The sequence below is a fragment of the Hyperolius riggenbachi genome, chromosome 3 (genome assembly GCF_040937935.1).
Source record: "Hyperolius riggenbachi isolate aHypRig1 chromosome 3, aHypRig1.pri, whole genome shotgun sequence".
Lineage (NCBI taxonomy): Eukaryota > Metazoa > Chordata > Amphibia > Anura > Hyperoliidae > Hyperolius > Hyperolius riggenbachi.
Window position 1 is genome coordinate 84,352,243 of NC_090648.1, and position 25,687 is coordinate 84,377,929.

General features: G+C 45.4%; 1 protein-coding gene across 3 annotated transcripts in view; it reads right to left on the reverse strand.

Moving 5' to 3' along the window:
- Positions 1-576: 576 nt before the first annotated feature.
- NXNL1 (nucleoredoxin like 1) overlaps positions 577-25,687 on the reverse strand; it is a 39,882-nt gene continuing 14,771 nt past the window's right edge. For all 3 annotated transcript variants that reach the window (XM_068274469.1, XM_068274470.1, XM_068274468.1), the window contains exons 2-3: positions 12,032-12,522; positions 577-3,905 (exon numbers count right to left, since the gene is read on the reverse strand). In XM_068274469.1, the coding sequence (XP_068130570.1) occupies positions 3,572-3,905; positions 12,032-12,447 (750 nt within the window). In that variant the 5' untranslated portion in view covers positions 12,448-12,522 and the 3' untranslated portion in view covers positions 577-3,571. The remainder of the gene's footprint in view (positions 3,906-12,031; positions 12,523-25,687) is intronic.

Consider the following 25,687-nt stretch of genomic DNA (forward strand, 5'->3'; position numbering starts at 1 on the left):
GATTGACTAAACTTTATTCCCATCATTTAAATTGATATTTTACTCATTTTAAAATGTTAATCTGAAGGAAAATTAGCCAGGATAGAAAGGACCAGTGTGGTTTGAATTATAAAACAACATATTTTTCTTATGAAATCTTTATGATATGCGTGACTAGGGGCGTGATGGGGGCATGATCAGGGGTGTGGCAGGGGCGTGGCTTAAGTGTCCCTCTTTCTCATCTCAAAAAGTTGGGAGAAATGGAGATGCTAAGCAAAAGCGAAGAGGAAACTAACGATGCAACTCAGGGGCCTGGAGAGGTGAGACACTTCTCCAGTCTGCTCACAACCCTCCAGTTCAGGGGCCCCACTGCGGGTCCCCATGAGGCCCATAGCAAGACCCTCCTGACGTTCCTTCAGGGCCTGAGGTAATTGCTTTGGTTGCCTTTTGAGTGATCTGGCATGGTGTCATGCACTGACAGTTAAGGCAAGAGAATTGCAGGAACACAGTGGCTGTTAAGCGTTTGTAGACACATTAGGCATCAACATGGGTATTTCCTAATGTCTGCAGAGTGAGGGCAAAAAGAATACACTCAAGTTACAGCTTTATACATTTTACTGAACATTAGTTGAGATAAATAACAAATGGATGATCAGCAACATATTTGTACTCCAGGAAAGTGAGGGTTTCCTCTGCCAGGATGGTGGCATTACATTCCACACAGCAGCTGTTCAGCAGGAGAGACAATCTGGTTGACATCAATAAGTAGTTTTGCACAGTTGGATTGGCCATTCTACATTGAACCCCTTTCAGATGAACCATTTCGCTTGGCATTACTCACAACCTAGCAGAACAGTCAAGAATCCAGCAATTTACAACGAACTCAACCTGACTAGGCTGAGTCCAGCTCCCCTGCTGCCAGTCCATGTGATCCAGGATCAGAGAATCTCATGAAATGAGGCCTCCTCTTTGAGTAGTCCTATCCTGAAGGAGTAAGGAGTGCTTTTGGCTGGTGTCCCCTGTAGAAGCGAAGGTTTGCTCAACGGGGAGTGTGTGATCTGAAGTGCTGCTTGATTAATGAACTGCAGTACACAATGAATATAGGAGACATTATAAAAACAAGTGCACATTGAGGGTTCAAGAATGAAGGTAATGAGACTAGCCCTATTTAGATCTTGCCTTTAGATGTAGTTGGAGAGATGTGTTCGGGTGCACAGCGGAAGAGCTTGTGTCCAACTTGAGCCAGGGACGAGGCTGTAGTGATGTTTGAATGGTCACGTCTTGTGATAGGAATGATTCAGTCAGTTGGCTTAGCTCTTGTAGAGGAGACAACACAGGTCGGGAGATCAGTTGTTCATTGCTGTAATAGCTGCTATCTCATCCCGGTCAGGCTGGATCAGTACCATTCACTACAGCACGGTCCCTGGATCGAGAGAGACACAAGCTCTGTCGCTGGACAAAACCTACATCTACATCAGGTTAAATAGGACCAGTCTCACGTCTGTCATTCTTGAACCCTCAATGTGCTTTTGTCATTTCTCCAAGCCTAATAATGTCACTCTTTCAACAGATGCTCCTGACTTAACTGTCTCCAGGGGCGTTGCTAGGATCCTAAGAGATTCGGGGCACTAATGGGCACTCTAGACAGAAAATGGGTGTGGCCATGCACCAGACTGTGGGCGTGGTCATGGGTGGAGCCAAATTTACACAAACAGCAGTCCAAGTACGTCTGCCCAACAAAATGTTGGAAGAAGCCCCCTTTCCATTAATAAAAAAAAAAAAAAAATACAGCATATCATATAAATAGGCAGTGCCACTTAAACATAATTAGGCAGAGGTATCTGGCTTCTGTGCTGGCTAGTCTGGCTTTCTGCTGGGCGGGCTGGCCTGCCACCAGGTTATCTGGCAGTTCCCCCATAGCATTCCCCTCCCATGCTCCCACGGGCATCCCATTGAGTCACCACAAGTCCCAACATGCCCCCATAAAAGAACCACAGCTCCTTGCATATTCCCGTTAAGGCATCACAGCGCCAAGCATAGCACTTTAGCACCCCATATGCCCACATTGAGGCACCACAGTACCCAGTATAACCATGATTGATGCACCAAAGCTCCCAGCATGCCTGCCATTGAGGCACCACAGCTGACTCTGCCTGGAGGACATCCGGGGCACCCCAGAATAGATCCGGGGCACATGACACTGATGTTTGGGGCTAGCAACGCCCGACTGTCTCTGCTCTATGTAACCACCTCCAATGAGGAAAGGTGGTACATTCCCTTCTAAACAATAGGTCATGCAGGTATTCCCTCAACAAGTCATTTTTGGCTGTGTTAACCAATAGGAACTGGGTGAGCCAAAACTTTCCAGGCAGATTCTAGGCAATAAGTAAGCTTATATTTCCCACAGGAACAGACCTAAATTATCTGTCTGACTGCCAAATAATTCTGCTCCTATGCCACTGATTTCATGCCTAAATCCTGTGTTAGAGCAAAAAGCCTAAAAAACCCCCAACAGTTTAACTTACTTGGGGCTTCTTGCAGGCCCTCTTCTGCGAACCTCCAGCAAGTAGCTGTGACCTCCTGAAAGCTGGGCGTGGCCAGTCAGAGGTTAATGCACATACATGGCCCTAGGCTGTGCGCACCCTAATCATGCTCCCGTTGCCAGGGGCATGTGCAGTAGTGATTTTCCAGTACTGCACATGTGCAGAACGATGCTGTGCACAGGGAGGAGGAACGTGGCTGGCCAGTTTTCAGGGGGTCGCCACTGCTGGCCGGAGGGTCATGGAAGGATGGCGCAGGATGACTGCAGGGGGCTGCAAGAAGCTCCAGGTAAGTTAAACTGTTTTATTTATTTATTTTTTACTTCTGAGTTCCTTTCAGATGCTGATGATACCATGAAAGTGAACATTTCTAAAAGAGAAAATAATGGTGATTGCAGGGCCGGATTTACCATAAGGCACAGTAGGCACGTGCCTACAGGCGTCTGATGATGGAAAAGCCGGCTCATTCCCCTCCTTGAGTGCCTCCCTCCCTCCTTCCCTATACCGATTCCTGATGAGAGTGTAAATGAGAGGTTACTCACTCAGCTCACTGATGAGATCTCCCTTCAGTCAGGTGCTAGCTACTTAATACTGAGGTTCCTCTAGCTACCTAATACTAAGGGGTACCTGTAGCTGCCTACACCAGACAGGGGAAGTAGGGAATGGGTGAAAGTTGGGCCAGCCACAGCCAGCACAGAGCGGCGGCGATCAGGTAGCACACGCGGCTGGCAAAGTGCCGGCTGCGTGTGCTGCTTTTTATTTTGCGAAAATCGGCCCAGCAGGGCATGAGCGGCACCCTCCAGCGGTAATGGATGAGCTGAGCTCGTCCATACCGCTCAGGAGGTTAATACTGAGGTTCCTCTAGCTACCTAATACTAAGGGGCACCTGTAGCTACCTACACCAGACAGGGGAAGTAGGGAATGGGTGAAAGTTGGGCCAGCCACAGCCAGCACACTTGCAGTGCGGTTTGATTGGGGTTTGTAGGTTCATGGATTGAGAAGTCTAAGGTGTCAGGACATTTGTGCCTATAGGCTCCTATGGGTGATTCTGTTCAGAAGAATCCTCCTCCACCACCACCACCACCACCATCATCATCGTCATCCCTGCCCGGCCTGTCCCTCTTCTTCTTCTTGGTCTCTGGGCTCTCCAGCTTGTACTTTATCCTGCGGATGGGGTCACTAACGCTCTTGGAGGGGGTGGAGTCACTGAATTCTGGGAGTAAGAAGCTTCTGTCAATAATCTCCGATACTTCCTGCCAGTTCTGGAAGCAGGGAGGCCCCAGACGCACCACTTCATCCACCGCATTGGGAGAGATCACCTGACCAGAAGGTTTGAGGACTACAAGGACAGGAACCTTAGAAACCGAGAACTGGACTTCAAGGTCCCTGGAAGAATAGAGAACACAAGAGGATCATAAAACCATCAATAATTATAACCATCTGTGTACAGATCATTACCACATTCATTCTCAAATATTTTAAGCCCCTATCCACCTTCAAATATTGTTTCAAGCATGCCTTCCTGCTTCTCCCGCTAGTCATGAAAATTACAAGGATACCCGAGGCAACATGTGACATGATGAGATAGACATGAGTATGTACAGTGCCTAACACACAAATAACTATGTTTTGTTCTTTTTTTTTTCTTTCTCTGCCTCAAAGAGTTAAATATCAGGCATGTAAGTGGCAGTGACTACATTGTGACAGGAAGTGACTACATTGTGACCCTCACTGATAAGAAATTACAACTATAAAACGCTTTCCTAGCTTAAAATGGCTTCTGGAGAGCAGGCAAGAGATAAAAAGGGTCAATAGTTCATACATTTTAGCTTTGGCATACTTCAATATAAAAAATGTAAAACTTAAAAAGTAGGAGGTGTAGTCCCCAGACCACACCGATACCGTCAGTACGCAGTGTGAAACTGCCTCACTGCAAGGAGCAATGGTGCTAAGGATATAATGGTATACTACACTGTACGGCAACTTATCAAGTAATCAGGATGGCGTATGGAAGGAAGTCCAGGGAAAAAGCCCCCAATTGTCCCACATGTATGGTGAGTATTTACACCAACTTCCTCCCTTCATGGTATATGTTGCATGTTCTGGAACAGCGCATCGAAATGGGCCCCAAGAATAGTAATGGACAGGCCTAAAGAATTGCCCTGAGAGGGCTGGATTTCTGAAAGGCCACAAAGGCCATGGCCTTAGGCGGCTAAAGCCTGAGACGGTACCTGAACATGAACAAGGGGTTACTACATATGAAAGAGGAGGCTGAAAATGGAGAGCAACTTGAAAAAGGGCAACTGATGCCCAAGGGAGCTGTTCATGAAAGAGAGGGGCTGCATACATGGATGATACACATGAAAGAGGGGGCTGCACATAATATGGGAGGGGCGCTGCTGCACATGAAAGGGGAGCCATAATACCTGGCCTAGGGGTACAGAAAGTATACATCCGGCTTTGTGCGCCGGTGGTGGGGTGACTGGCTGCTCGCTACGGCTCAGGGGAATAAAGTGATGCCACCAACATTCACATCATCCTTTTCTCGATCTTAGACACAGAAGAAACACCATCTGATAGTCAGACATCTAAAGTACAGCTGGTGGTAATAACACTAACACAATAAAATGACATATAAATGCTCGCTAATCCTAATCTGGTGATATCCCTATAAAGCCCCAGCAATAATCATATCCTAACAGCTGTAATCCCGTCACTAAACCGGGATTACTGGGAAATGGGACAGTAATGATACGCCATAAGAGCGTGATTACCTCGTTAATGGAATGGAATAAAGGACTCGCGCAAATCCATTTACCCAGCAAAGAGCAAACAGCACAAATGGTGGCACTATAGGTTCCTAATGTGGTAAATGTGTAGCCTTGTGGGTGACAATGACATTAGTAAAACTTATCCTTTAATTGGTCTGTAAAAAATATGTAATAAGTGTTTTGTGCACCTTATAATGGTAAACTGTTCAGGTAATAAATAAATAACCTGCTTCCCAGTCACAACCATACTGACGTTATGCTGTAATAATAATTTAGCCAATTGAAAGTTAAAACCCAATTTCACCCATTCATAGTTTCCATTGCAGAGCTGACTATATCATTATTCACACAATATCCCTATCTGGTGAAGCTGTTCTAGAGAAATTCCCTTAAAGTGGACCCAAATTAAAAATACAAGATTTCAGAAATAAAATCTATTTTCTAAATTATAATAATAAATAGCAGTCTTTTTTCAGCTGCATGATGACAAATATAAAATATTTTACATTTATTGGAGGAACCCCTCCCTTCCTTTCAAATTGCCGGGACAAAATCCGGCAAACTTGTGTTGTAGATAGTGTCCAGCAAAGGAGGAATTGCTAATGGCTGCCACCTGTATAACCCTAGTTATGAAAAGAGAAGGGTGAAAAGCATGCACTGAAATGCTCATAGGCTTGAAGGAGTGTTTATTTATCTTTGTAGGTGTCAGAGTGGTGCAACTAAATATTTTGAATTAAAAAAATGTTTGGTTTGGGTCCGCTTTAACCACTTCAGCCCGCAGGTGTTTTCTCCTTCAGGACGAAGGCAATTTTCCCCTGTCAGCGCTCCTTCCGTTCATCCACCAATAATTTTATCACTACTTATCACACAATTAGGCTTTCTTTGGGTGGTACATTTTGCTAAGAATTATTTTATTCTAAATGCATTTTTACAGGAATAATAAGAATAAAAAGGGAAAAAAATCATTATTTCTCAGTTTTCGACCATTATAGTTTTAAAATAAAACGTTCTACAGTGGATAAAATCCACACATTTTATTTGCCCATTTGTCCCGGTTATTGCAGCGTTCAAAATATTTCCCTAGTACAATGTATGGCACAAATATTTTATGTATAAATAAAGGTGCCTTTTTTCATTTTTACGTCCATCACTAATTACAAGCCCATATAGGCTCAAGGTAATAAGGTATATAGTAATGTACCTTCACAGCATACATATTAAAAAGTTTAGTCCCTAGTGTAAATATTTATGTCTTTTTTTAAACTGTAATTTTTTCTGTTTTCTTTTAAATGTGTGTTTTTATTTTTTTAGTTAATGGGCAGGGTGGAGAGTCAATAAGTTTTTATTTAGTGTGTATTTTTTTCCGATTTCTACTTTTTGGCCACTAGGTGGCGCTAAGCACTCTCCTGAAATTTTGTTGGTTATTTGTTGGTGTTTTCTTGTATTTCAAATTTTACAATTTTCGGGATAGTGGTCCTTTAAGAAAATGCAGTCATGTGACCCATAGATCCCTCCAGGAAGCATGTGGACAGCAGAACAGCGGTTGTTTCCAGCTAGAGAACAGCTGTCACTGTCCACCTCCTCTCTACCACTGCTGATGGTGACCACTCTTTGTAGCCAGCACAACAGTTTAGGTGGACCTGAACTCTTGCACAGGAAAGAAAGAAAACAGAGAAATGCACCCTGTATGTATTTAGAGAGTTTAGCCTGTCTAATTCCCCTTCATCTGTGACTAATCACAAGTTGTAATTTTATCTCCCAGCTGACTGCCACAACAGAGCAGCTAATTTGGAAACACAGGATGTTAACAATATGTCTGATTCCATGAAAGCAGGAAGTAGACACACTGCAGATTTATTGCAGGATTTGTATCAGCTGTAACAAATAAATGTTTTTTCTTTAACGGTTACTATGCTGTTGCTTATCTTTTAGAGCAGAAAGGAAGTTCTGCGTTCAGGTCCACTTTAAAGGGAAGGTTCAGGGAGGGTGGGGAAAAAATAAAAATCAATTTCCACTTACCTGGGGCTTCCTCCAGCCCGTGGCAGGCAGGAGGTGCCCTCGCCGCCGCTCCGCAGGCTCCCGGTGGTCTCCGGTGGCCGACCCGACCTGGCCAGGCCGGCTGCCAGGTCGGGCTCTTCTGCGCTCCAAGTCCTTGTACTTCTGCGTCCCACGCCGGCGCTCTGACGTCATCGGACGTCCGCCGGGCTGTACTGCGCATGCGCAGAACTACTGCGCATGCGCAGTACAGCCCGGCGGACGTCCGATGACGTCAGAGCGCCGGCGTGGGACGCAGAAGTACAAGGACTTGGAGCGCAGAAGAGCCCGACCTTGCAGCCGGCCTGGCCAGGTCGGGTCGGCCACCGGAGACCACCGGGAGCCTGCGGAGCGGCGGCGAGGGCACCTCCTGCCTGCCACGGGCTGGAGGAAAACCCAGGTAAGTGGAAATTGATTTTTATTTTTTCCCCACCCTCCCTGAACCTTCCCTTTAAGCAGGGTTTTGTCATTATGAAACTGAGCTGTAACTGAAGTGCTGGCTGCAAAGTGTTAACATTTCAGCAGAGGGAGCAAGTGGGAGGGGTCATGTGATCTGTACTCACAGATGACATTTTTAGCATTGATTACTAGCATTTCATTGTCATGTCGTGTTTTGAACTCCTTAGGGGGACGTGGAAGTGGCGAATGTAGCCGATCCTGGATGCTACATGTAACGTCCAGAACAAGACGATGGGATCTACTACAGCATTTAAATGAATGGTGGGAAAAGCTGGTACGGTAGTTTAAAAGCAATTCCAATTATTTTAATGGACAGCACCTGAACAACAGACATTACATAGTTTGAGCAACATTTGGGAAAATAGCAGCAGGCAGTGCAGGGGACTGTACTACTTCCTGCACTAGATGTAGCACCCCTCCCCCTTCCTATCCCGTGGGCAATGTGTCTCCTTGCTCTCTACACACAGCCTGCAGTGAGTGAAAGTGCAGAGCAGCAGGGTGAGTAGAGAGAGTGATTGCTGTGCTGCAGCTGGGACATTAGCAAGGAGAGGTGGCAGCCTGGCAGGATTTGTTTTGTGCTTCAGAAGTTGCCTGTCATTAGTAGCCATGTGCACTGGATGCTGTATTACCAGAGTGCCTGGACTATTGATTATTTATCCTGATCAGAATAATGAATCAATAATGCAGGGCAGTCGGCTGTTGCAGAAGCCAGTGATACAGGTGCTGACAGACGATTTCTGTAATGAGCAGAGAAGCAAGCTCCAGGCAATTTAGATTAGCTTGATTGCAGGTAATCTAATCTCTTTTTCCAGTTCCCCCTCCCACCCTGTTGTCTTACCCATGACCCTTTCCTCTTTTCAGATTTCAGTGGCTTTTTTTAACAGCATGTCCCAGCCAAAAACAGCATGGGTGATCTTTCCAGTCCTGGTGAGAGGTCTTCCAGCCATTTCTTCTCTCCCACAAGGCTCTCTGTCTTGTGCCATTACCTCTTTATCCACCCCCTCCTCCTATGCATCCCCCTCTTTCATATGTCCTCCTTTTCTGAGTTCTGACTGTCCTCAGAGGAGAGGAGCTCACAATCTAATCGTACAATAGTCATAGTCTAATGCCCTACCATATTATTATTGTGTATTTATATAGCACTGACATCTTCTGCAGCACTGTATAGAGAACAGAGTTTCATAACAGTTAGTTCTGTCCACATCCTGATGACTCCTTTCCCCCCCAAATCCCGAAAATTTTGCAGCAACATGCTCAGCGCCCCAACACGTCAAACCCTCCCATCAGAAAAACTGGTTGTTTGGATTGTTTGGGGGGGGGGGGGGGGGGGGGGGCAGGGGCAGGGTTGTCTGTAAATAATCAGCACCGGGTGTCAGATTGCCTAGGTATGTCACTGCAAATAGGTAAATCAATATTAAATACCGGTACTTATATAAAATTATTTTCCTATTGCATTTTATAAGAACATGGCTCAGTGTAGAGGTGTTTATTGAAAACAGAAAGAGAATAAAAATATGATTACAGCTCACAGCAACCGATGGGTTTTGGATTTCCATTATGTTGGAAAGGTGAAGAGTTTAATCTGATGGATGTGGGTAATCGATCCACCTCTCACTGCTCACAATTCTATTTCTGTGTCCATGACATGAGAACACTGACTCAGCAGATTTCAGTTTCTCGGGTCTGTTTAATAGAAACCATGAATACTGGTTTAGAAAAGACCGAGATTAGCTGTTTCAAGTAACTATTAAAGGACAACTACACCAAAAAAAGTAAGCAGTTAAAATCTTACAGAACTGACAGGTTTCGGAATAGTCCATTTCCTCATAGGGAATTCTCAGGGTTTTCTTTATTTTCACAAGCATTCTCTGAATACCGGTTGCTAAAAAGGGAGGCTGGCCGGTAAATTACTATTTTGACAGATAGACTTAGGAACGGCCATTCAGGAAATGCTTTTAAAGACAAAGACAACCTTGAGAATCCCCCATGAGGAGATGGACTATTCCAAAACTTGTCAGATTTCTCTGAGTGTTTCTGAAGATGGGCACTCTGTACTGCTCGCACATGCACAGTATAGAGCCATCTATGTTCAGAAGAACTTGGGGACACGAGCGCTCCTGTGGGTTCCCTAAGGCTTATTCCATCAGTTGTTCGAATACCTGGAACTAGTGATCAGCTAATTTCGATTACGCAAAATTACGTGTACAATTTTGCAGTTACGCTTATATGTAGTTGGAAATGGTTAATTCAAGTGACTATAATCATTCGTAATTACGCATGAATTTACACGTAATTTACTCGTAATTTCATGCCGACTTTGGCGGTGAATTGCAAAGCTACCAGATTAGTAGGATTAGATAGAATTAGTAGGATTAGATAGAATAGTAGATACAAGTCCCAAAATTTTTTTTTCTAAATTACCTTGTAATTTTTGAGAAAATCTTTTTTAACTTGTACCCACTATTCTTTTTAACATATGTAGCAATTTTGGTAGCAATAGCATCTATGGGGACTTTGCTATTCACCACCAAAGTCGGCATGAAATTATGCGTAAATGATATGTAATTACGAGAACTAATAACCACTAAATTAATTACGCTTTTTCCCTAAAACATCACATTATGATTACAATGTGTAATTGCTAATTACGGTGTGTAATTACGCATAGGCGAATATTCTGCTCATCATACCCTGGAACAAGGGTGACAGAGATAGAACGAGGGGACAAAGAGAGGAAAGGGAAAGCTCTAAAGCACATGTGTCAAACTCTGGCCCGCGGGCCAAATTTGGGCCGCAGCACCATAAAACTTGGCCCACCAGTGCTTTTATCATTAACATTGATTTTGGCCCGCGGCCATGCTCCCGGCTCTGCCCCCTCCCGCCAGTCATCTTTTCTTGCCATTTTTTGTGGCCGGGATGCTTGCGCTGCCCTCCCTCCTGTACTAGTGATAGAGCGTGGCAACGCTCTATCACTCCATTGCTCCGCCCCTAAATGCGCCTGGAGGATGGGCTCTCTTCTTTCTTGGCCGCCGCTCCATTACCTCCTGAAGTCGGCGGCCGTCCTGCACTGAAGTCCTCTCCCTTGACCCTCTTTGCCGCCGGGCATGCAGCACAAGAATCAGCTGTGATGGGAAGACAGCAGAGCGGCTCTATTATAATAGTCGCGTATACAGGAAGTACTTCCTGTATACGCAACGTTATCTGGGGAGCCGCTCCTCTGTCTTAGCGTCACTGCTGATGCCTGTGCTGCATGCCGCACCGCCAGCCATGCAGCGCAAAGGATCGGGGGAGGCGACTTCAAAGCAGGATGGGCAGCCGACTCCAGGAGGTAAAGGAGCGGCAGCTGTGGAAGGAAGTGGATGCTAATTACTGGGCACCTACCTAGCTAACCTATACTGGGCATTTACCTAGCTATACTATACTGGGCATTTACCTAGCTAACCTGTACTGGGCATTTACCTAGCTAACCTATACTGGGAGCATTTACCTAGCTAACCTATACTGGGAGCATTTACCTAGCTAACTATACTGGGCACATACCTAGCTATCCTATACTGGGCACCTACCAAGCTAACCTATACTGGGGGCATTTACCTAGCTAACATATACTGGGTCCACCTATGTCTGACTAACCTATACTGGGGGCACTTACCTAGCTAACCTATACTGAGTGTACCTATGCCTGACTAACCTATACTGGACACCTACCTAGCTTACCTATACTGGGAGCATTTACCTAGCTAACTATACTGGGAGCATTTACCTAGCTAACAATACTGGGCACTCACTTAGCTAACCTATTACTGAGTGTACCTATGCTTGACTAACCTATACTGGGCACCTACCTAGCTAACTATACTGGGAATTTACCTAGCTAACCTATACTGGGGGCACTTACCTAGCTAACCTATACTGAGTGTACCTATGCCTGACTAACCTATACTGGGCACCTAACTAGCTAACCTACACTGGGGGCATTACCTAGCTAACTATACTGGTAGCATTTACCTAGCTTACTATACTGGGCACATCTCTTCAATGGGTTAATACTGGTTTACTTTAAAGAAAGGAGGGGTCTGGTTTTCTAGTACACCACAGGGCTGTTGTGTGAGCTCTGATACCTCCTCATAATGCAAGTGTTGTCACTGGCTAGCCTCTTGGTGGGGGTTCCCACCCTGATGGTAGTGGGGCAAATGCTCATTTGTCAAATAACCTCTAGTGTTAAGCCTGCTGCTGTTCTTTTATTACCTCCTGAAATCCTCATCCTCGAATGGAACCAGTAGCCAGCGCTTTGGCATGTCCTTTATGAAGCTGTCATGGTCTTCCTCACTGCGGTCTCGCGTTATGTAGACCAGGGCTATCTGAGATGACCGGTTTACATAAAACTCATCGGTCAGCTTGGTGAAAAATTCCTTCAAAAGTGGAGAAAACTCCTGGCACCGAGAACAACCCGACTCAGCAAAATACAAGAGCAGCACCCGGTTCTCCAGCCTCTGCCACAGCTCCTTGTCCGTGTCCAGCTCATCCAGATCCCGATTGTTTTTCAGTAAGACTTTGCCAAGGAAGAGTTCGGCCATTTTGTTATGTTCAGAATTTCTGTTTATGGAACACCACGGGGGAAAAATACCTTTACAATGATGTGATAGACAATGGGCATGTACCATCCACGTCTCATTTCACATGGCTGACAATGGGCGCTGGTCACTACCAGGCAGAGGTAGTTTTAGTTTTCTTGTAGCCTGTAAAAACAAGGAGAAACATTATTTAATTAAAAATAATATTATTTAATTACCCTACGCATCTAGACCTTGTTTCCCCCTTACGGACAGAGCAGTTTTTACATTTTATCTATGTCCCTAATTAATCTGTAATAACTTTAGGGCCTGTTCAGACTGTCAGCGCATGAAGCACGCGTATAAAATCAAAGAAACGCACGTTGAAAAACGCATGCGTTTTTCTTGCGTTCTAATGCGTTTTCTATTGCGTTTTGCACACACACGTCACCCAGGGGAAAAAAAAGAATTATGGGAACCGCAGAGGGAAACGTACGCTAAAAACGCAATAGTGCATGTTTTTTTTTTTTTTTTTTTTTTTTCAGACTCAGCGTATTATCATGCCCGGACTTCCATCAACATGACTTCACAGCCGTGCTCCTGTGTCCCTGGGCGCATCTTCACATCATAGTCTGAATCCACTTATATAGACATAACACAACAGCAACAACAACAACAACAAAAAGAAGAAAAATCACACGAGGAAAAATATTATAGTAGAATAGAATAAAATAAAAATAAATAAATAAAAAAAAAAAAAAAAAAAAAAAACAACCACCACCAAAAAAAAAAAAAAAAAAAAAAAAAAAAAAAAAGAAATGCCCTCACCGGTCTTATAGGTATATGAGAGGAAAAGCTACTAGGAATGGGTGCAAATCCAGCCGCTGAGTGTGAATCCCTGAAAGATTGATGCATTACACCACTTATAGTATCTCACAATATTTGCAGGGAAAATCGGAACCATAAATCGGAATCAGAATCGGAAACCGGATCTGCAGTGTGCAGGGGAACCCCACACTGCAGCCGCTACCCAACAGCTCTAAAATATCAATGCTGCACTGTGAGTACCTCCTTTCCCTCTTCTTTTTCCCTTCTCTTCTCCTTTGTAATTAAAGGGATACCGCAGGGGGGCCGGGGGAAAACGAGCCGAACCCACCCGGGGCCCCCAACAGCCCCCCGCAGACACCCCGCGCAGGCGCGGCCACCCACCGACGCCCCGGCCCCGCCCCCAGCCCACCCCCGGAACCCCCGACCCCAAAGCCAGAAAACCACCGCGCCCGCACGCCAGAGCCCCCGCCCCCGCCGACGCCACCAGGAGCGCACCGCGCAAACACAGACCATACTGGGCCCGCGCCGCGCGCCCCCGACGACACCACCGGGACCGAGGACACGGCAACGCAGGCGCAGCGGCCCCCCGACCCCAAGTAGGTAGTGCATGTTTTTGATACGCCTCCATAGACTTTCATTGCGTCCGTTTCTATGCGTGACGCACAGAACTGCGTGCAGCAATGCGGATAAGAAACGTATGCGTCTCATACGCATACATGTGAACTAGCCCTTTCAAAAGCATTAGGAGCCGTTTCTATGCGTTTTTGGTACCCGTACGCGTTCCCTGAAAACGGCTAGGAACGCGCATAGTCTGAACAGGCCCTTACCCCTACTTAGGACACCTAAATGAAATAAATATCCTTTTTTTCAAGACAAATTAGATTTTCATTGCATGGCATTTTTTTTCCCTAGAACAATTTTGTTTTCTATGCATTTTAATGGGAAAAAGAGAGGGAAAATGTGCTACTGTAGATAAAAAAAACACAAACTTTATTTGGCCATTTCCTCCATTTATCACAAAACGATTAAGTTCCTGTCACAATTTATGGTGAGGATATTTGATTCTGAAATAATGCTACAGTGTGTATTTTTCACTATGAACTGATAAAAGTATTTTTAATGATAATAATCAATCTTATTGGCTCAGGGAACATATATATTCCCTTTCACCAATAAGTTTTGCAGCAGATAGTGACTGAGGTGTGCACAGGAACAAGCCCAAACCTGCTCAGCACTACTTCAGCTACAAAACGATACGTCCTCGTGGTTTAGATAAAGTCACCAAGGACGTAGATATACTGTAGCTGAGGCTAAAGTCATTAATAAACATACAGCGTACATTTGTAAAGGGGAAAGGAATTTTAGAAGACTGTGACTTGTTTCACTTAAATCCTTAAAAAATCTGGCAGCTTTTTATATATGTTACGGCCAGAACCCGAAGTGTGGCCACTTCTAGTTCTGGCCGGCCACTTCGGGTTCTGGCTGGCCAATGCGCGAAGTGGCCGCAGCGCAGCGGCCAATGTTAGAAATGGAATGTTTCCTTTTAATATGAATGTAGTTTTCCTGGCCGTCTCTGGCCAAATGTAGCAAAAAAAAAACCAGTTCGTTCATTGAATGAGATGAAGCCGCCCGGCTTCTGCTCCGCCTCCTCTCCTCCGCCCCTGCCTCTCTCTCTCTTCTCCCCGACACTGGCAGCGGGGGACATGCGTGTCCCCTCCAGAGTCGTTCGTCGCGGCAGGCAATCCTGTCGTTCGTCCCTGCAGAGCGGGGGCTGGCAGAAGCAATGTCTGCAGCCTCCCCGCTCTGCTTTCCTGGCGCCACGAACGACTCTCGGGGACACGCGTGTCCCCGCCGGCTGCCCGAAGAAGATAGAGAGAGAGAGAGAGAGAGAGAGAGAGAGGCAGGGGCGGAGGAGAGGAGGTGGAGCAGAACCCGGGCGGCTTCATTTCATTCAATGAACGAACTGGTTTTTTTTTGCTACATTTGGCCAGAGACGGCCAAGAAAACTACATTCATATTAAAAGGAAACATTCCATTTCTAACATTGGCTGCTGCGCTGCGGCCACTTCGCGCATTGGCCGGCCAGAACCCGAAGTGGCCGGCCAGAACTAGAAGTGGCCACACTTCGGGTTCTGGCCGTAACATATATAAAATATTTTAAGTTATTTACATTCTTCAGCAGTCACTTGCACGCTGCACATCACTGCTGGCAGTGCTAACAGGTGAATTCACCCGCAATTTCTCTATTTGGTACGGTCCTCTTTGCCACTGAGCAATATTGCTATGATAAAGGGACCCAGCATGGTCCCGAAATGTTGACTCAAGTTCATGAGGAGGTGCCAGCTTTTTTGATAATAGGTTTTTATATGCATCTAATTTAACACTGTTAGATATGTGTTATGCATGAAAAAAAAATACTGCAGTTTTTGAAAAATAAAAACGGAAATACCTACGACGTGTTTTCACAGCCATGATAGGCTGTCAGCCAGCAGGGAGGTGTGGCTTCAGCAATCTCTCCCCTATCATTCCCATATGACTATGGGGGAGAGTTTTAGGCAGGCAGCTATTAGTCCATGAGAATCTCTGAACTGGTGCTTTTTACAAAAACTATATGTGAACTCACAAGTGGTAATGCAGCTTAGTGTAATCTCTTTGAATCACAACTATAGTGTTGCACAATGGCAGCTGTAAAGCTGCACACACTTGCTGCAATAAACTTGACTGAGGCGGCCGCGGCCGATAAAGAATGCTTCAGGTAGGAAGCTACCATGAATCTAGAATGTGTATGGGAGCTTCCCAATGCGACGTCCACTAACGATCTGGCATGCTGGATCCCTAGCAATGTCTGACACTAGTGCAACCCTTGAGCACTAGAAGAAGCCCCAGGTATGTGAATCTCAACTTTTTTCCACACTTAAGATTTCCTTTAACCTCCTGAGCGTCACGCCGCTCAGGAGGTTTTGCAGCCTCAGAGTCCATATTATAAATCTAATAGATTTAATGCCTGCAAAAGGCTTAGCTTGCACTAGGCTAGCTAGTATAGGTAGGCGGCACCCTCCGATTGCCTCCGATTCAGCTGTTTATACATTACCCAGCCTGGTTCCAGCAATCAGCGCAGCCTCCCCGGACAGCTCCGGTCTTACCAATCACTGGAACCAGGCTGGGTAATGTATAAACAGCTGGATCGGGGGGATCGGAGGCAATCGGGGGGGTGCTGGCAACCTATACTAGCTAACCTAGTGCTAGCTAAACCTTTTGCAGGCATTAAATCAGATTATTTTATTACATTATTAGATTCATCCTGGGGGACTCCTGATGCTAGCGAGCGGTATGCCCGACACAACTGTTGGGCATGCCGCTCAGGAGGTTAAAGAAACCGTAACCAAGTATTGAACTTCATCCCAATCAGTAGCGGATACCCCTTTTCCCATGAGAAATCTATTGCTTTTCTCAAACGGTTCATCGGGGGCTTTGTATGGCTGATTTTGAACCCCCTCCCACAGTGTGATGTCAGCGCCTCACAGCACTGAGGTCCTGACATCACACTGTGGGAGCCTTGTTGCATTATGGGAAATAACAGCTGTTTCCAACTGCCAAAAATGCAAGCAGCATCTCTTTCCAGTGACATCACCTGCCAGCAGTAAAAATGTCACAGTGTGATAAATATTAGAATGTAAATCAGGAAGAGGAAAGATTTTACAACGGACAAATACTGACTAAATCTTTTATATACTGTATAACTATTGTAAAAATTAAAGAGATACTGAAGCAAAAAAAAAATATGATACAATGATTTGTATGTGTAGTACAGCTAAGAAATAAAACATTAGGAGCAGAGACAAAAGTCTAATTGTTTCCACTACAGGAAGAGTTAAGAAACTCCAGTTGTTATCTTTATGCAAAAAAGCCATTAAGGTCTACCACTTCCAAAGTCTGGAGAGGGCTGTCTTCTGAAGTTTATCTCAACTGAATTTTCTTTTTCTCTGCCAGAGGACAGGTCAATAGTTCACAAGACTGCTCTGAAAAAATCATTTAGAATGCTGAGTAGTGTGTACACCGCACATATTAAAGAATGATGCAATGTTATAAAACACACTATATACCGTAACTGAAAATAAAAATATGAGAATATTTTCTTTGCTACTAATCTTCTAGTAATTATCCGTACTACTCAACCAATTCATTATATCATATTTTTTTTTTTCGCTTCAGTGTCTCTAAGCACTTTTTTATTACATTATTTTCACTGGAGTTCCACTTTGAAGTTTAAAAAAATTGCATCAGCAAGCATAAGGCAACAGAACACCGACAGCGGCCACCCAGGAGTTTTTTTGCACTGTTCCAAATAAGTAATCAAATAAAGAGGTACAGTATTTAAAAGGCCCCTTTTATTTCCCGCTTTAAAAAATGAAAATCTTACAGCAAAATTACATTTCCCCCATTTTTGCGTGTGATCATGAGGACCATATTTTTGGTGCTGTGTGTTTAACAAGTTGTGATTCCTGCCACTCCTTCCCTACACAAACACACACTACATACAGTGGCATAGCTAAGGAGCTGTGGGCCCCGATGCAAGTTTTACATTGGGGCCCTCAAGCACTCTATACATAACAATTAATACTGCACACCAAAACCTGCGAATGGCAACTACAGTGTTTGAGGTACAAGAAGGGATGGGGAACAGCTTGTTAATGATTACCACTATTCAAAGCATCTATAGAAGTGATTATTATGAGCACAGGACCAATAGAGAGCTAATACTGTGGTTGAGGAAGGGCCCCTCTGACCCAAGGGCCCTGATGCGGTCACAAACTCTGCAAACCCTGTTGCTACGCCCCTGACTATATAGTTGTTTTTCTTAACCTTTTCACCCTGAGGGCCCTTCAAATAAATTTTGGCTCTCAGGGAACCCCTGCATTACCGGAAGGAGGGGGGATGTATTCTGCGGGTGGCACAGGCTTTAAAAGAAGATGTGGCGAAAAACTTTATTTACTGTAACAGCCTGCTTTTGTAGCCCCTATTCCATGTTCCACCTCTGTAGTGCAGCCTATTACAGTAACATGTGGTAGTGTTTCTTATTAAGGTTCCCACAATTATAGTGTGCCCCTATAATAAGGCTCTTTATTATACCGCCTCAAAACCATGCTTTTTTTTATAACTTCGCCCTTTAGCAGAGCCAGATCATCTACAAGGTAATACTAGGTAGTTGCCTGGGGCCTGGAGAGAGTCTAGGGGTCTGATGGATGCTAGCCCCCACCAAATCTTACAAAAAAAAGCCAGGTAATTATCAGCGAAGGAAAAAAAACTGCCATCTTAGCTAGTAGGGCCCCATTTCATGTTAATCCTTTTCTGCTCCTTAGTATGCCTTATCGATCCCCATTTTAGCCCTTCTTGTTATAGAGGAGCCAAGGAGGTGTTTTCATCCTGCCAACTAAGGCCAGCCTCACAGGAGGCACTGGCAGAGGGGACCCTGGTGGAGAAACCCTGCTGTATAGAGAAGGTAGGGGAGAGGATGGGAAGCATCAACCAAGGATTACACCACTTGGGGGCACTGGAGAGCTACAAGTCATCACTGCACTGCAAAAGCTGAAGTACTGTACTGTGAACTCCTGGCTTCCTGAAACAGAAGGGTAATACAGAGGGTGCAGTATAGTGTCCTGTACACCAGGCCTTTACCTGGAAAGCCTGTGCCCAGAAACTGCCTTTTAGATCAGCAAAACAAATGTTGTCGTAAATGTAACAGCCGGCCCTGACTTTTGTAAAAGCCGGCAAATGACATTCCACATAATGCAGCATAAATTAATAACCACAAATGAAGCACATCAAAAGTTCTAGAAGAGCAGTCATTGTTTTCGTACAGCGCCACAGAATATGTTGGTGCGTTTCAAATGGGTAACCATAATAATTTGCAAGCACAGCGTTTTCTTGTAGTAGCTGCACATGTAAATCTGTTCAGGCCTGATTCTTTTAACCTTCCTGGCGGTTTATTAAAATCCGCCAGGGGGCAGCAAATACGGTTTTTAAATTTTTTTTTTTTCATGTAGGGAGACAACGTCTCGCTACATGATAGCCGCTGCTCAGAACGGGATCTCTTGGAGGGCTTCCCCCGTCGCCATGGCGACGGGGCGGGATGATGTCACCGACGTCGTGACGTCAAAAGGGAATCCGATCCACCCCACAGCGCTGCCTGGCACTGATTGGCCAGGCAGCGCACGGGGTCTGGGGGGGGCGGCTGCGGCGCGACGGATAGGCGGGTAGCGGCGGCGATCGGAGGTTACACGCAGCTAGCAAAGTGCTAGCTGCGTGTAACAAAAAAAAAATTATGCAAATCGGCCCAGCAGGGCCTGAGCGGTGCCTCCCGGCGGCATAGCCCGACCTCAGCTCGGGCTTACCGCGAGGGAGGTTAATGACTTAATTAACCACTTTACCCCCACCCGTACGAATTTCTCCATCCCTTTTTCCATCCTTTCACCCCCAGGGACGGAGAAATCTGTACTTTCCGCGCTCCCACCGCTGCCCGCTCTCCCGCTCGCTCTAGCGTGCACTCCCGCTCGTACACACGCTGCCGGCCACTCGCCCGGAGATCAATGAACGGGAAAATCCATTCCCGTTCATTGATCTAAGCCCCGCAATGATCCGCTGCTTCTCCGATAAGCAGCGCGATCATTGTGAAAAAAAAACTTTCCCAGCCTCCTAGTACTTTTCCGGACGCTTGGAGGTCGCATTAAACAAAAAGTTACTGTTGCCACCTTGTGGCCAAATAGTAAAACTACACCCTAAAGCATTTTTCACATACAAATACATTACTTATACACAAAAAATTAACTCATTACCTCCCACACTCCCCATTTTTTTTTTTTTGTAATGAAATTTTTTTTTTTAAATTTACAATTAAAAAAAATACATAAATAGTTACCTTAGGGACTGAACTTTTTAAATATTTATGTCAGGAGGGTACAATACTGTTACTTTATAAACTATGGGCTTGTAATTATGGATGGACGCAAAACTGAAAAAAATGCACCTTTATTTCCAAATAAAATATTGGCGGCAAACATTGTGATAGGGACATAATTTAAACGGTTTTATAACCAGGACAAATGGGCAAATACATTTCATGAGTTTTAATTACAGTAGCATGCATTATTTAAAAACTATAATGGCCGAAAACTGAAAAATAATGAATTTTTTCCTATTTTCCCATTAAAACATATTTAGAATAAAATAATTCTTAGCATAATGTCCCACCTAAAGAAAGCCTAATTGGTGGTGGAAAAAAACAAGATATAGTTCATTTAATCAAAGGAACAAGAAAGAAAAGCGTATGTGTATGGAATTACCTATGGAATTTGCTGATGACCCGGGACATTTACAGAATATTGTTGTGCCAGTCACTCTCTCTTTTTGTTGCAATAGTTCATTTAATTGTGATAAGTAATGATGAAGTTATAGACGAATGAATGGACGGAGCGCTAAAAGGTGAAAATTGCTCTGGTGCTCAAGGGGTAAAACCCCTCAGTGGTGAAGTGGTTAATTTGTCAATCCCTGAAAACCTCCAATCTACTTTCATCACCGATGATTGTAATTACTTACACACTGTGGCAAAATAGTCCTAGGGTCAGATAATGTTATGGCTTTTCCAGTGATCCTGTGAGATACCCCTTCACAATATTATGAATGAACAGGAAGCTTACACTTGATTTATTAATAAATCAAAGTGATTTTTTTTTTACTGTTAAAAATAGTTATAAACATCAATTGGTGCTTCACATGTCTTTTTGTAATTTATTATTATTGCTATAATTATTATTATTTATTACATTCATATAGCGCCAACATATTAAGCAGCGCTGTACAATACATAAGATAACAGACAGGGGTGACCGACAACACAATACAGGTAGTAAGCAATAAGATTCAATAACAATACAGGTAATAAGCAATAAGGTGCACAACACAATACAATGGCAGATCATACACTGGAGTGGTAGTGCTGATAATACAAGTTCACATTACTCTGGGTAGAGTGTACAATTAAGTATGATACACAAGGCTTACAATGTAGAGGGAGGGGGTGGTGACATGAAAGAAGGGGGGGGGGGGTGCATTGAAAGGTTCAAGGAGAGAGTTATGGCAGCATTGAGGTGGGGTAAGCCTTCTTGAAGAGGTGAGTTTTGAGGGCTTGTTTGATGGTGTTGACGGAGGGGGCAAGTCTGATGGGCAGTGGGAGAAAATTCCCCAGGATGGGGGCAGCTCTAGTGAAGTCCTGAAGTCGAGCATGGGAGTGTGAGATGCGTAGGTGGTTAGGAGGAGGTTGTTGGAGGAGCGAAGTGGGCAGCCAGGTGTGTATCTACTGACCAGGTCAGAGATGTAGGTCGGGCAGGACTCATGTATAGATTTGTAGGCCAAACATAGGATCTTGAAACTGATTCTGAAGGATATTGGAAGCCAGTGAAGGGTTTTGCATAGGGGAGTCTTGGAGACAGAGCGGTGGGAGGAGTAGATTAGTCTGGCTGCTGCATTCATGATGAATTGCAAGGGAGTGATGCAGTTCTGAGGAAGGCCTGAAGGAATGTGTTGCAGTAGTGGCGGCGGGAAAGGTGAGGTCATGGACAAGGAGGTTGGCAGTGTCCAGGGTCAGGGAGGGCCGGATCTTGGAGATGTTGCGTAAATGAAAGTTGCAGAGTCTAGAAATGGTTTGGATGTGGGGGGTGAAGGAGAGATGACACCCTGGCAGCGGGCTTGTGTCGTTGGGCTGTGTGTGCTCCAGGGTGCTGGAGTGGGTGGGTGCAATAGGTATGGTGGGTGGTGAGGCGTATAGCTAGAGTCCTAAGCATCTTTAATTTTCCCTCCAGGGCTTCCATTGGTCTATTAATAGACCAATGGGTATGCCCCAGATTCCCATTGGTCTGTATGCCCCAGATTCCCATTGGTCTGTTAATAGACCAATGGGAAGCCTTGGAGGGCTATTTGAAGATGCCCAGCTCTTAGCTATACTTAGTACTCAGCTATACTTAGTATACATGAGAGCAGAGCGGGGAATCGGTGTGTGTGGCAGCGGGTACACAGAGTTCTTCAATCAAGCCAGGGGCATAACTAAAAATCATTGGGCTCCTCTGTGAAACTTTGGATGCCCCCCGCCTCTTCCAACCCCCCACCCCAACAGAAATTGGAAAGGCAGGCCAGGCGGGATATTTCATAAAACAACATACTTATACTATAGGTAGCCTGGTATAGTTGCCCTCAGTATAGGTAGCCAGGTATGGGTTCTCCCAGTATAGGTAGCCTGGTATAGGTGTCACCAGTAAAGGTCAGGTAGGTATAGGTGACCCCAGTATAGTTAATCCAGGTATAGGTGCCCCCAGCATAGGTTAGCCATGTATAGGTGCCCCAGTATAGATAGCCAGGAATAGGTGCTCCCAGTATAGTTAGCCAGGTATAGTTGCTCCCAGTATAGTTAGCCAGGTATAGGTGCTCCCAGTATAGTTAGCCAGGTATAGGTGCCCCAGTATAGGTAGCCAGGTATAGGTGCTCCCAGTATAATTAGCCTGGTATAGGTGCCCCCAGTATAGGTAGCCAGGTATAGGTGCTCCCAGTATAGGTAGCCTGGTATAGGTGCCCCCAGTATAGGTAGCCAGGTATAGGTGCCCCCAGTATAGGTAGCCAGGTATAGGTGCCCCCAGTATAGGTAGCCAGGTATAGGTGCTCCCAGTATAGGTAGCCAGGTATGAGGGTGCTCCCAGTATAGGTAGCCTGGTATACGTGCCCCAGTATAGGTAGCCAGGTATAGGTGCTCCCAGTATAGTTAGCCTGGTATAGGTGCTCCCAGTATAGGTAGCCAGGTATAGGTGCCCCCAGTATAGGTAGCCTGGTATAGGTGCCCCCAGTATAGGTAGCCTGGTATAGGTGCCCCCAGTATAGGTAGCCAGGTATAGGTGCCCCCAGTATTGGTAGCCAGGTATAGGTGCCCCCAGTATAGGTAGCCAGGTATAGGTGCTCCCAGTATAGGTAGCCAGGTATGAGGGTGCTCCCAGTATAGGTAGCCTGGTATACGTGCCCCAGTATAGGTAGCCAGGTATAGGTGCTCCCAGTATAGTTAGCCTGGTATAGGTGCTCCCAGTATAGGTAGCCAGGTATAGGTGCCCCCAGTATAGGTAGCCTGGTATAGGTGCCCCCAGTATAGGTAGCCAGGTATAGGTGCTCCCAGTATAGGTAGCCTGGTATACGTGCCCCAGTATAGGTAGCCTGGTATAGGTGCTCCCAGTATAGGTAGCCTGGTATACGTGCCCCAGTATAGGTAGCCTGGTATACGTGCCCCAGTATAGGTAGCCTGGTATAGGTGCTCCCAGTATAGGTAGCCTGGTATACGTGCCCCAGTATAGGTAGCCTGGTATAGGTGCCCCCAGCATAGGTCAACATGCTGGGGGCACCGACCAGTATAGGTCCAAGTTCATCCCACGGCCCGTACTTTGCCCAGGCCTAGCCTAGACAAATGAGCAGCAATGCAGCCGCCACACATTCACCATCTGACAGTAACATTCACCAAAAAGCTGGCAGGCGTTCTGGTGTGGGGCAATCCCAGATTTCAAGTGCCTTGAAAAGTGCCCTGGCTTTCCTGTGCCCCCCCCCCCCCCCCTCAATATATATCAGTTTCCAATTCCCCCACCTCTAAGCATATGCTAGTTACAAAATTGTTTGTTTTACTTTTATATGTTTTATGTATGAGTGGAGGGAGTGGGTATTTATTTTGCAAGAGGCACAGTCTTTAAAGGACATTCGAGGTGAAAATAAACTGATGAGATAAACAATTCTCAGAAGCCATTTACTGACAGGAAAGTGTTTTATGGCCGTAATTACTTATCAGTGTGGGTTAGAGTTGTCGCAAACCCGCGGTTTTTAGTTTGCGAACGCGAACGCGTACTTGCGAAAAAGTTTGCGAACCGGCAAATCAACGTGAACCGCAATAGACTTTAATGGGCAGGCGAACTTTCAAAACTACAAACACTAATTCTGGCCACAAGGGGTCTAATACCTGGAGGGGGCATGGCGAAGTGGGATACATGCCAAAAGTCCCGGGGAAAATTATAGATTTGATTCACAGCAGGGTTATAATCCCTAAAGGGCAGAAATCACATTGCATTTCTAAATTGGAGGCCTAAAGTGCTTGAAAACTTCAATGCGTGTGAATACATAGATCAGATAGTGTAATTATTGTACTGCTTCACACTGACAGACCAAACTCACTGTGTAACGCACCGCAAACAGCTGTTTGTGTAGTGATGGCCGTGCTGGACTGGTGCGCACCATGGCGGTTTTTTAAGCCCATATGGTCGCCGGGCTGTGGTAGCTCAATGACAGAACAACAGTGACGTGTCCAGCTGATCGAATTTGGTCTGTCCACAATGAAGCAACAACCTTATTATCTTCTTGAGTCAGGTGTGCCCCCCAACACACTTTTAAAAAAAATCTGACGTGTGTATGGACCTTTAGTCTTCGGGCAGGCCTGACTGTGCTTTGCAGACCAGGCATCCATGGTTAGATGGAGCCTTGACCCAACGTTGTGTGCCAGAGATGTCACCACTTGCCTTTCAACATCGTAGTACAGTTTGGGTATCGCCTTTTTGAGAAATAATTGCAGCTTGATATCTTCCACTGCAGTGTGTGGCTTTGCTTTTGTGTGCTGCTTTTCCTCAGGTGGTCATCCCATTGCAGTTTGTGCTTTGTAATCATGTGCCTTTGTAAGGTAGTTGTCCCTACGCGGGTCTTGGTCAGTACAGATGGCATTGCTCTCATCTGAGGCTGACACACAAAAAAATGTCCACACTGCTGAGCCCTGGGGTGATGGCACTTTGGTGATGGCTGCCGACTGAGTGTTAAGTGGGATGCCAGAATCAGAGCAGGAGGAGGAAGATATGTCTCGCTTCTGTGCAGAAGCTGAGGAAGATGAGGTGTTCTGTATTAAATGGTCAACTACATCCTGACAATATTGGGGGTTGATGGCACGTGCCTTCTTCTGAACACTGTACTTTCGTCGTGGGCCACACGAAATCACGACAGCATGACCTCGAACAGACCTGCCGGGTGGCCTGCCTCTGTTGTTTTATCCATATTGGGGGGGAATGAAGTGAAAGGTATGCACCGACTTGATTAATACTATGTGCAGTCACACAGATGCAGTGAAAATGGATGCACTGACTGCTGGTATATAAAACAGCGTGCGGTCACACAGATGCAGTGACTGATATATAAAACAGCGTGCGGTCACACAGGTGCAGTGAAAATGGATGCACTGACTGCTGGTATATAAAACAGCGTGCTGTCACACAGATGCAGTGAAAGGTATGCAGTTACTGTTATTATAATACAATGTGCAGCAGTCACACTAGGCACTTAATGCGCTGGGCCTGGCACAGTATAGCAATTAGAGTCACTCAAAAAAATGGTCGCGCTTCTAGATCAACCAATAAGACAAAGAAAGGTCACTTATCCACAGTTCAAATTATCCTGATCACTCCAAGTCCCA